Here is a 13,092-nt window from a genome sequence, read left to right as displayed (position 1 = left end):
TAAGATTATGGTTTTAATTTTGAGTTAGTTTTCCATTAGTAAAGAATTAATCATTTAAATATTTTTCAAATGTGTTTCTATTATCACGATCTAACACCTACGCTAAGAATGAAATGGAGAGATTATATAAAATCTACATAAAAGTTAATACTAAGTCAACTTACCAGGTTTTGCATGCATTTCTTACCTCATCTAAAACAAATTCTTTTCTTACCTTTTTAATCTATAAAGCAAACATACTTCCAATAATGGCTCAAAGAAGCAATGTCTTATTTATGAATCAACATGTATCATCAAATGATAATGATAAATGATACACCACACTTATGCAATACCAACATACTGAAAATAAAAATAATTCAACAACAGTACTTTTCTTCTTTACTTAAATTCTTGCCCACAGTAAGTCTAACCTGATTCCTCCTTTACCTTGTCTAAGATTCATGCTAATAACAAAACGGAGACAGAAAGATGTAATCACTAACTACCCTTTATGAACTTCCTGAATTATTTTTACTCAGTCAATTTTTAAATCAAATTTACCCTCTAATGCAAATTGCAAATTAAAAAGTGCCTTTACTTCTTCTGCTGCAGACTTTGTTAGTGAGGCATATTGTGTGCTCAATATTATCTACCAATCAATGTTTAAAGAGAAAAAAGGTGATCTTTTATTTTTTTTAATTTAATTTAAATTTTTTTTGATACCTCTCTTGAGAGGGGAGGAAATATATGCCACTGATTTTTAAAAATACATATATATTGTTTAATCAGAGAAAGAGAACACAAGCAGGGGGAGCAGCAGGCAGAGGGAGAAGCAGGCTCCCAACTGAGCAGGGAGCACTTTGTGGGACTAAATCCCAGGACCCATGACCTAAGCCAAAGGCAGGCACTCAACCAGCTGAGCCACCCAGGAATCCCCACTAATTTTTTTTTTTTTTTTTTTTTTTTTAAGAAAGAAGGAAACAAGCTAGATTCATGACAGCCATGGATTTGTAGGCACACCTCCCACACCCGTTTGTCACCCAGAAGCTCTTGCCCATGTTCACAGGAGACATGTACAGTGATGTTGATGGAAGCACAGTGTATAAGACGAAATATGGGGAGACAAGTGCCCGTTAGAATGGGAAATGCATTTATTTATTTAAAAAAATATTTGTTTTTATTTATTTGACAGAGAAAGAGGCAGCAAGAGAGGGAACACAAGCAGGGGGAGTGGGAAAAAGAGAAGCAGGCTTCTCCGAAGAACAGGAAATCCCATGCTGGGCTCGATCCCAGGATCCTGGGATCATGACTGAGCTGAAGACAGACGTGTAACAACTGAGACACCCAGGTGCCCTGAGGGAAATGGGTTTAATCACATGGATTATTCAGTTCTTTCTGCGGGTCTCCCAGAAGAGCAGAGAAGTGAGCAAAGCAAGTGAAGCCCTGTTATACATTATTGTCCTACAGATTTGGATACACTGTGGGACCAATCCATCCTCACGTGCACAGCCCTTCCATTGTAATACAGAGCAGAGAGTGGGCCCAGCGTTCTATCATGGTTCAGCTGGCCTTACTTTTCTTAAGGACATCTAGGTAGGTGATGAAGCATTCTGTGTAGAGAGTGATAATGATTTCCAATTATTGACCTACCTTGTACCAAACATGTGCTCAGTGCTAAGCTTAGAGCTTCTCATTTCACCCTCACAACATATATTCTGCATTTGGGTGAGGAATGGATGAAGAAACTGAGGCTAAGAGCCGGAACTTGAAAGTCTGTTTCAATTCAAAGTCCATGTCCTCAATTACCTGTCCTCTTGGATATTTTCACATTAGAAATATGCAGGGTTTAGATATAGTTTAATGGAAAACTGTTAAACCAGTATGTATGTATAGGGGTGTGTGTGTGTGTGTGTGTATACACTTACCTATTTGAAAAGGTTCCCTCCCCCAGATGATTCTGACCTCCCAAAATATTCTATCAGATCAAGAAACCATACCTTTCAGAAATTGTAAAATCATATTTACACAAGCACCACACTCTAGGAAGGGCATGTCATTTCTGATTTGTAAAGCTTACAGGGAAGGAGAAGATCCTTTCATTTGTCATTCCTTCAGGTTCTGAAGCAGGGGACCTTGCCATCAACAGCAGAGAAAAATGACCTTGTTCTTCCTGAATTCCATCACCATCATGGAGAAGCTGCAGGCTAAAACTGTTCTTTCTCTTATCCTTAGAGAAAATAATCTAAAGTACAGGCAAAAAGATGTGAAATGTAAGCGTACACATCCCCAAGTCAACAATTAACATGATTTGTTAAAAGAGTTATTCCATATTGATCATAAGCTTTCAAATGAGGTCTGCTGAGGAACGCACTGACTTGGGGCTGGGGTCCAGCCATCAATCTTCATCTCACCAAGCAGTGAGATGCCATTAATCATTTGAAAAAAATCATTCAAAGTGATTCACAGGAGGGACGCCTGGGTGGCTCAGTTGGTTAAGCAGCTGCCTTCGGCTCAGGTCATGATCCCAGCGTCATGGGATCGAGTCCCACATCGGGCTCCTTGCTCAGTGGGGAGCCTGCTTCTCCCTCTGCCTCTGCCTGCCATTCTGTCTGCCTGTGCTCGCTCTCTCCCCCTGTCTCTTTCTGATAAATAAATAAAATCTTTAAAAAAAAAAAAAAAAGTGATTCACAGGAAGCATGCATTTTAAAGGCACTGACAAAATTTAAACATAAGTTACAAGCAGAAATACTGAATTCCTTTGACCTGGTAAAGTTCTTTCATTTATGAATTATTAATGATGATATCTAAAAATGTTTTTCTTCTCAAGAGCCCAAAGCACTAAGTAGTCAAAATCTGGTTCCTCCTTAGAATGCCTGACTCGACAGATAGAAAGAAGATACTAAAGTATGTCCATTTCCTACATAGAGAAATCAAGGTATCTGTACATATGTCTTCCCTCTTAACCCTTAAAATGCTATTGAAAATTCAGTGATGATTAGAATCTTTTCCAGAGAAACTTTACAAAATAGGGACGCCCAGGCATGACCCATTATCCAACCATGTATTCTGACTTGGTGGAGAGGAAAACACATGGTCTGCGCTTGTTCATAAAGATAGGATTGAGATTATTCTTTGGTCTTTGTAGATTTATCGTGTTTGGATTGGTTCAAGTTCTCAGTATTCTTCGGAACACTAAGCTTAAACCTCTTGGAACTTTAGATATGTTTTAATGCTGAATTTAGTATAGCTATTCTCCAAGTTCAATACCTTGAAGATCTATTTTTTTTAAATATATTTTTTAAGATTTTATTTATTTATTTGGAGAGAGGGAGCACAAGCAGGGGGAGAGGCAGAGAAAGAAGCAGACTCACTGCTGAGCAGGGCACCCCAAAGGGGGTTTAATCCCAGGACCCTGAGATCATGATCTAGGCAGATACTTAACTGACTGACCCATCCAGGTGCCCCTCAAAGAGCATTTTTAAAGATGTTAAGTCTATACAATGGCATCAGAAAGAAAAGAAAGTTGGCCATTCAGTGGATACTCTGTTAACAACCAGCTATTACCTCCCACTGTATGTTCTAGATTGCAGCTGCATGAAAAATGAAGGGAAACTCAGATCATTACTTATCTTTAAACAACTGCAATTATAAAATAAGATAGGATAAAAAAAAATTTCAAGCTCTTCCTTGATCTCTGTATTACTACTAGAGGGGTTATTTTGTTTAAGAAAACATCTTCTTGGATTTTTTTGGAAGACCCCTGAGTTAAACTGAATGAGAAAGATTAATGCAGGAGGTCTAAACTGTACTGGATATATAACTATTGGGTTTGTTTGTCTTCTTGAAATAGCCTAAGAGATGGGAGGCTTGAAAGTCTTAGGATTTGAAGAGAAGAGGGGAACAGGGTACTGGTAGGTACTAGCATAATGCAGGGTGATTGGAGAGAACTTTCTAGGGGTAGGGATGGCTGAAGAAATTCAAGAACTATGGTAGCTAAAATTCACGTGCCATAAGATTCTTCTCTACAGCAGGCCTGGGTGAGGGGCTCTACAGCAGCTGATGGAGGGAGGGAGTGTGTCCCCAAGCAAGGTGTGGTGATACTGAGAAGACAACAGCCATGGGCAGGAGCAGGGGAGGGAGGACTGAGAGTCAAACTTAGTTGACAACATTAATATTAATATTTACAAGGAACAGGAACCCTTTTAAATATTTCTGCTTATGTTTTAGAATAAGTGATTAAATTTTTAATAGCTTACCATTAAACTCTATCTAAACTCTGCATGTTTCTAATATGAAAATATCCAAGAGGAGAGGAAATTGAGGACATGGACTTTGAAATGAAACAGACTTTCAAATTCTGGCTCTTGGCCTCAGTTTCCTCATCCATAAAATGTGGAATATGTGTTGTGAGGGTGGAATGAGAGACTCTAAGCTCAGCAAGGAGCACATGTTTGGTGCAAAGTACCTCAATAATGGAAATCATTACTATCACCTTAAATGAGCTCATGAGAAATACTCTTTTGTACCAAATCAGAGACACTGGAGGAGTTCTTTTGTTTAAATATTCATACTGTCAAAAAAAAAATTACTTTTTTATTAAAAATATTGTTTTAGGGGCGCCTGGGTGGCTCAGTGGGTTAAGCTGCTGCCTTCGGCTCAGGTCATGATCTCAGGGTCCGGGGATCGAGTCCCACATCGGGCTCTCTGCTCAGCAGGGAGCCTGCTACCCCCCTCTCTCTCTGCCTGCCTCTCCATCTACTTGTGATTTCTCTCTGTCAAATAAATAAATAAAATCTTTAAAAAATATATATTGTTTTATGGGGCACTTGGGTGGCTCAGTGGGTTAAAGCCTCTGCCTTCGGCTCAGGTTGTGATCTCAGGGTCTTGGGATCAAGCCCAGAATCTGGCTCTCTGCTCAGCAGGGAGCCTGCTTACCCCCCTCTCTCTGCCTGCTGCTCTGTCTACTTGTGATCTCTCCCTCTCTGTCAAATAAATAAATAAATAAAATCTTTTAAAAAATATTGTTTTACATTAGAGACAAATAACTATTATCAAACACTTTCTTAGTCAGGACTCTGGGTTGCAAGTGAAAGAAAGCCCAGTTTAAATGGGCTTGAGTACAAAAGGAAATTTATTAGTTCTAATAAAGAAAAAGACCAGGGGCCTTTTTTTTTTTTAAAGATTTTATTTATTTATTTGACAGAGAGAGATCATAAGCAGGCAAAGGCAGGCAGAGGGAGAGGAGGAAACAGGCTCCCCGCTGAGCAGAGAGCCCGATGCGGGACTCGATCCCAGGACCCTGAGATCATGACCTGAGCCGAAGGCAGCGGCTTAACCCACTGAGCCACCCAGGCGCCCATCTTTCATGATAATCTTAAAGAGAAGATGTATCAACATACCATCAATACCTAGACAGTTCTATCCATCACTATAAGGAATATTTTTCTAGGTTTCTTAGCATTTCCTGTTTTGTGTTTTACCTTTGTATTTATTTTTACTCATGCTAGGCTTATAAAAAGATTTTTTTTTCTAACAGATTTTTTAAATGTCTCTCCGAATGAAGCAGAAATATTTTTTGAGGCAGCTGAAAGAATTTTCTCCCCTTGAAGTATAGATTTCTTCTTTTTTAACCTCTTCTTGCCTTTACTCCTCATATCTCCATCTACTTCCCCAAGATTTTGATATAGTTAATGTGTGGTAAGAAAGCTATCATGGAGAAAAGATAGCCAGTCACCATGGCAGAAGTTTCTATGAAATGATAGATTATTAAGCATGCTTTAGAACCAGAAGAAGCCACGGACATGGGTAGAATTCAAGGCAGGGGAATACTGATATGTTTGGAATGTCTATTGTCTTATTCTGTGACGGCATAGCTCTCTATGCATTTACTAGTGATGAAGTTCTAGAACCTAGGTGAGGTTTGGTGGGATGAGGTCCGGAGCCGATGACCAAGAAAGAATTCTTGAGACATCTTTGGTGCAAAATGGTGGTTTATTAAAGCACGGGGACAGGACCCATGGGCAGGAAGAGCTGCTGCCCCGGGTTGTGAGGGATGGCAGGTTATGTACCCTGCAGTTGGGGGAAGGTGAGGGGAAGGGAGGTTTCAATGGAGTTTTCATATGCTGAAGAGGGGCTACAAGGTGCCAGGATGTCCCAGGCCTGCCGGAGGCCTTGCCCTTGCGGCTGGATCAATGTTGTCTTTAGACCAGCCATTAACATTAAGATAGTTGGGAGACTTTTTGGTGGGGTGACGCAATCCTGCTATCAATCGTCTTTGTTAGTGAGATTTAGGACATTTGTAAGCCAAGGGAGACTCCTGTCTAGCAGGATTGTGAGCTCTGCAAGTTAACTATTTGCTTATTGTTCAGGGCAGTCAGGGCTGCCTGAGGGATGCTACACATATGACAGAGGGGAAGCGGATTAGGGGGGGGGGGAGACAAGGCGCCAGCTTTTGCTTTGTCCTCAGCCAGCCTTGTGCTCCCTCATCACTAGGACCATGCATATAATGCATATTATGACCTCGAATGGTCATAATATTGAAAATAGTATATGCTTCAAGAATGTGATTCCAGTGCTGTGGAAAGAATTCCTCTCTTTCTGGAATTATTCAGGAATCAGAGTTCAAAGGGAACAGAGAGAAGTGAATAAGGAAGTAACCTGAGATGATAGGATCTTTCCTTGGCTCTGGCCAGCACTGCTGGTTTCTAAAAGGAAGGGTGCCAGATGAGGACCCCATGGAGAACTTGGGTGAAAAGCAAGGGGGGAGTGAGTTTTGAAATCTAGTCAGAGAGCTTACATTTGATAGTCCAGGAAGTCAGGTGAAGTTCTGCATGTGCAGGTAAGGTTAGACTCCACTCATGGGTCCCAAACCATTAGAATCACCTGGGGAGCATTTAAAAAACAGACTCTTGGTAAAGACCTGATATCAAACAGATCAGAGCTGATACAAAATTGTTAGAGCTTTTTCCAAATTTGATAGCAATTCTAAAATATTTTTAGTACATAACCATTGATAAATTGGTACGATGAAATGTATTTTTTTTTGGAAATGTATTTTTCTAAACTAACAGTAATAAAATCAAACCGTAGCAGTATTGATAAGGGAAAACTGGAAATAAACTTTCTCTTCTTTTTGTAGAAAATGATTTACAGAGTAATTGTCATGTAAGAGGCAAAAAGTATCTAGTCACTTTGTGGAAGAAAAGCATTATGGAGGTGAGTCAGGATAACTAATACAAATATTAATTTTTCTTAAAAAAAAAAAAAAAAGAAGGCAGACTCTTGGCTCTACCCAGGCCCCTTGAATCAGATGGGGATGGGGTGGATACAGGATGGCGTGCTTACTCTGTGCCAAGCACTGCTCTAGGAACCTTTATTATTTTGGGCACTATTATAATTGCCATTATAATGTTATTTAATTCATTCAGCCATCTTATTAGTCAGGTATTGGTCCCCTTTTACAGGTAAGGGAGCTGAAGTTCAGAGACATTCAGTAACTGGCAGCAAGTCATAAAGTTGTGATTCAAAACAGGGTCTGCTTCTAGAACCTTCTTAAACTCCTGTACTCTGCAAGATCTAGAAGAGAGGCAACGCAGATATCCTCAGACTAGAAGTTGTATTATTTTATTTAGTATCCAGAAAAAAACCAGAAACAGTATCCTTTCTTATCATGCCATTCATTTCATACATGATCCTTTAAAAATAAACAGTTTTTAGATTTTCAGAAAAACTATGAACATAGTACAGACAGCTCTCATATACCCAATGCCCAGTTTCTTCTATTATTAACATCTAACATTGGTATGGTATATTTATTACAATTAATGAACCAATATCGATACATTACTAACTAAAGCCCACATGTAACATTTTTTTCCCAATTATACTAGAGCCAGCACAACTGTGTGCAAGACTCAAGGTTAACTCTTATGGCTCAAGTGGTCTACTGAATCTTATTTTACTCATCTCTAAGAGGGAAATAATAAAAATAATTATTTCAAAGGAACATATTGGTAATATTTGAAGAGGATCTCAAAACTCATACTCTTTCCCTTGCCGGAATCTAATAGAGGCCAAAATATTTCCATCAGGACTCCTAAAACCTATGAAGAACCAAAGAACCATATGACTTTAATCTTCAGCAAGTGATTTATAATATCCAATTCCAGAATAAAGTAGATTTACACTACAGGACACACTAGCCAGGTAAGGCCTGGGAGCATGGAGGAATAATAAACAAGTCAGCCAGGAAACTTTCTTTCAAAGGGAAGATGCAGGAAAGGGGGTGGGGCTTGGCATCCCCAGTTTCTCCATCAAAAATCTCAAACAGTTGAAGTCATTTCCCCTTCCCTGGAGAAAAGAGCCAGGTGGGGAAAGGCTCAGAGCATATTAATGCTGATAAGTCTCATTAGTAGTTTGCAGTTAAGAATTGATCTGTGTGTGAGCTCGAATGATTGTGTCTGATACAGGGTACAAGTAAACAGAAAACGCATTTGCTTCAAGTAACTCCTTCTGCAACAGATAGTAATTCTTTTTCAACAAAGACAGTGGTGTTTTTGCTTCAGAAACAGTCCAGTTGCTAACAGTGACCAGGCACTCATGTAAGATTGAAAAAAAAAAACGTTATTTTGAGATGCATCTCTTTATGATGACTATAGAGAAGTCAAAAGATTACACCCATTAATTGCGTTCTCTCATAGTGATTTCTGGCTGATCTACAGAGTCACCTTCCTCCAAATATAGAATCCTAAGTTCCATTGGTTCAGAGCATCTGTGAGTGAGGCCAAGGTTTTTATATGTTGGAAAGCCTTAGGAACTCTGATGATCAAAGAGTTTGGGTCCTACTGTACACACTAAAGAGATGTTTTAACAATGAAATCTGATCTGGGGAGAAAAGCGTAACTATTTTGTTCTTTAAAAAAAAAACAGTTTTGAGTTATGAAGATGTATAAAAACATCAACTTATTTTCTAAACTTTTCTTACTTGGAAAATCTTTTCAAATAAGTAAAATATTTCCGTCTCAGCAAAACTATTATATTGCATAGTTTGCCTAGCTATACACTATAAAGTATTAGCAGACAGGCTGCTGGAAAAGTAAAATCTTTAGGAAGTTTGTAATTTGGGATGCAAATGCTATACCTATGTTTATATCCTCACCATTTCCTGAGAAGGTGTACTCTTTGAACAGACTAAAATACAGATATTGCCTAGCCAACATTAAAAATAGGAACCTGTTTGAAATTCTCACACTCATACCACTCCCCATACTTCCTGAACCCACCCACGGCTTTCTCAAGTTTCTATCCCTGGCTGCAGAACCAACACATCGCCTTTCCTAACATGCTTCGCTCCTGCTACATAAGAAGGCAGAGACCATTGATGCTGTTCCTAACTGTATCAACAGTAATGCTTTGTCCTTCCCATGTCATCCAAGGAGCCCTGGATTCTTTCTGAACAAGAGTTTGTTAGTTCTGTCCACACTTGCATGGGGGCTCCGGGGTGGAAAGGCGGTCAGTGGCGCTTATTTAGCTCATTGCCCTGTGGGGTGTGGCTCTTCTCTAGGCTGGTTTTGCTGTCCTTCGGTGAGTGAGCTTCCTTATATTGTCTGTGGTTGGCCGGCAGCTTAACTGCAGGCTGGCTGGCATCTCCAGCTATTGGGGGCTGATAACTGGGGCCTGGCTGGCAAGGATACCTCACATTTCCTCGTGCCCTTCATCTTTCAGCAGGCCAGCTTAGCTCCCTCTCCATGGTGATCTCAGAGATCTAACCACAGGAAAAGACAACCAGGCCTAAGGAGCAAGTCTCTGCTTGCTCCGTATTTGCTAGTCTCATTGCCTAAGTCAAGTCACATGGCCAAGCCCAGGTTCAAGATGTCATGAAATGGAACCTACCTCTTGATGGAAGAAATTGAATTCACATTGTAAAGGGGCGTGGCTACAGAGATGGGAAAATTGTGGCCCTCTCTGCAATCCAGCACAAGTGCCTAGTCTGTAAAAAGCTTAATATTGGGGCACCTGGGTGGCTCAGTGGTTTGGGCTGCTGCCTTTGGCTCGGGTCATGATCTCAGGGTCCTGGGATCGAGCCCCACATCGGGCTCCCTGCTCCGCAGGAAGCCTGCTTCCCTCTCTCTCTCTGCCTGCCTCTCTGCCTGCTTGTGATCTCTGTCTGTCAAATAAATAAATAAAATCTTTATAAAAAAAATAAAAAATAAAAAGCTTAATATTTAAAAAATACAGATGAGGCATCTGCCACAGTTAAATGACTGTGGTTGATATTTCATTTTAGCCTTTTGTGCTGGTGGAGTTGCGAGTTGGGCAAGTCCGGCAAAAAAGAAATCTCACTGGGCAACACAAATCCCTACTTTTCTGTCACCATTTTAGCTTTCTTTTTCTTTTTCTTTCTTTTTTAAGATTTCATTTTAAGATTTCATTTATTTATTTGAGAGAGAGAGACCCAGTGAGAGAGGGAACACAAGCAGGGGGAGTGGGAGAGGGAGAAGCAGGCTTCCTGCAGAGCATTTAGCCTTCCAATTTTTAGCCTTCCAATTACCTGCGGAGTTAGTGGCCACACAGAGCAGCTGCGGTTGAACAGAAGTGTGGTTGAGATGGTATGTGTGGTGAAGAAAGCCCACCCATGCTCTGTCAGAATCCGCTTTTTAAGGTAGTCAGGTGGGGCGCCTGGGTGGCTCAGTGGGTTGAGCCTTTGCCTTCCGCTGGGGTCATGATTCCAGGGTCCTGGGATCAAGCCCTGTGTCGGGCTCTCTGCTGGGCAGGGAGCCTGCTTCCCCCTCTCTCTCTGCCTGCCTCTCTGCCTACTTGTGATCTCTGTCTGTTAAATAAATAATTTTTTTTTTAATCTTGAAAAAAAAAGTAAGGTAGTCAGGTGACCTTTTCACCTTCCATGAGGCCTCCATGGAGGAACAGGTGACAGAAACAGAAGGAAATAGTAATAACACTATTGTCTAATGAGAGACAATAGAAGTGGCCTCACTGGGCAAAAAAACGTGTACACATGATTTAGTGAGGGGGCACACTTGGTGACCATAAAAAGGGCATTTAGTCATGACTCAGTCCCTGGATGAGAGACAGACAGTGAGACAAGAACTGCAGGAACTGTTGCAAAGTAGGTTCTTTTTCCACGTGATGTCTGAGAACCTTCCGTCTGAGGAAGGTGGCAATTTTCTTAGCCTGGACAACCAGGACTTGCCCCACTTTTTTAGGTTCCTTGTTGATAATGAGGGAAAATCAGATTGTACTAGAAATCTTCTCCCGTCTGCATCCCCATCTCACCCACAAACAGGTTCTGCAGACTATGGCTCTTGGGTAATATGCCCTCTTCTCCCAAGTGGCCGGCTCACCAAGTTCTCTCTCACCAGAAGCCACAGAAGTGAAAACAGACATTAGCTGCCAGCCATCAACACTCTTGGTCAAAGCCCCCAGATCAGCACTTAAGAAATACTTCCGTCCTGAAATGCAACAAGATTTGGCTTTGCTTGGTGTCTTCTAAGACAAAGCAAGGTTTACACGATAGGCAAATAGTGGTGCTGCCTGAATTTTCCATATTACCTCTGTTTTCCTCTAGTTTCAGAAAAGCCTAGTAGGGAGAAAATTAACATTAAAATATAGTATTGGAACCTCTGAAACAAATAATACATTACGTGCTAATTCATTAAATTTAAATAAAATTAAATTTTAAAAATAAAATACAGTATTGAAAGGGAATTTACAGTTATGTAGATCAATTTCCTAGGCTTAGAAAAGGGTCCTTGCGAGCTATTGATCTATAGGGGAAGAGCGTTAAGCACCAGGCAGACCCCCTTGGCCCCTCTTCCACCAGAGCACTCTGCTTTTTCTTATTTGTTTTGTACACTGGGATTTGCAAAATATTTCTTTTGATAACAGGTTGTTGATGCTGAGACTTCATTTTGTGGGTGAGGAACTGGAAGCCCAGGGACGTGGGGTGATTTGCTCAAGGTCACAGCAGTTGTCAGGTACAGAGCTCAGGACAGAAATCAAGTCCGAATTTCCGGTCCACAGTTCTTTGTTCTATCACCTGGCCACGTTCCACTTCTCCTTATGCAAGCTGCGAGATTTCCTTTGGATAGATGCTCACTCACGAGCCTCTATAAATACTGTCCAAATGTTTGACATCGATTGGGAGATGAAAACTGTGATTTCTCATTTGAACAACTGCTACAATAGGATCAGGGTTCTGGCTCTGAGTTCTTACCCTGTCTTTCATGAGCTGGTGGACTTAATCTTTCTCTCCTGCAGCTTCCTCACTGTGAAATAGAGACAAGGACGCTCAACAACTGAGCTACTTGTTCAGCGTTTTGTAAGCAGGCAGTTACTTAACATAGGACGTTGTTGATTTTTGGTTTATTGCTTTGATTGAACAAAAACCATTTAAAATTCATGAATTGTAAAGGCCTCCATTAAAATGTGTTGTCTCTTCGCACTTGAAGGAAAAACTGGAGATAATAATCAAAACAATCACCATTTATATGGTACATAGCTTGAGTTCATTAAAGTATGATCAAAGGACCCGTGTCCTGTCTGAAAACCATGCAGGCAGAAGCACAACGAGAACTGCTAGGCATGAGCCTCAAGAAATCACTGAACCGTTCAGAATCTAACAAAGCCTGGAGTACGAAAGGAGGGTTGGAGAAGGATCACCGGGGCTGTCTTAAATGGTAAACAACACAGGCACCAAGAATTTCAGTTGGTCTTGAAATTCTCTGCTTCCCATTTAGGAGCTGCTTCTAAATGTGGCAGCTCTCCCACTGCCTAATTAAAATGCCTTCGCGGAATGGCTTCAAATCTGAAAAGGATGAATAGTTGCCAAATGGGCCCCTTTCTTTGCTGGGCCTGTAGATAATTTGTCTCCAGCTAACAAGAACTGGCACTAAAAGCCAAAAGTGGGGCATCAAAAGGCTTTAGACACTGGGTGAGGACTGCTCTGTGTTACTCAAATGCGGAATGATCACTATGGTGTGAGATCAGATTATTCTAACCATAAATTGGGCAGAGCTACATTACAAAGTAGACAAAATGGTATCCAGATGAACACTACTCTAGTGTGTGCAATGGTTCCTAGTTTCTTTCACTATT

At 40.7% G+C, this 13,092-nt stretch overlaps 1 protein-coding gene across 4 annotated transcripts in view; it reads right to left on the bottom strand.

Moving 5' to 3' along the window:
• The window catches only part of LOC309869403 (uncharacterized protein), a 141,760-nt gene that overhangs the window by 21,634 nt on the left and 107,034 nt on the right, over window positions 1-13,092 (bottom strand). The window contains exon 4 of one of the 4 annotated variants that reach the window (XM_082740494.1): window positions 2,060-2,224. In XM_082740494.1, coding sequence (XP_082596620.1) covers window positions 2,060-2,224 — 165 coding nt within the window. Of the gene's footprint in view, window positions 1-2,059; window positions 2,225-6,667; window positions 6,865-7,590; window positions 11,448-13,092 lie in introns of those variants that run through there. The other 3 variants (XR_014314157.1, XR_014314158.1, XR_014314160.1) reach the window with 3 other exon arrangements.

This window comes from Mustela nivalis, assembly GCF_964662115.1.
Source record: "Mustela nivalis genome assembly, chromosome: 7".
Taxonomy (NCBI): domain Eukaryota; kingdom Metazoa; phylum Chordata; class Mammalia; order Carnivora; family Mustelidae; genus Mustela; species Mustela nivalis.
Note: the sequence above shows the minus strand (reverse complement) of the source record. Positions and strands in the feature narration are given on the sequence as shown.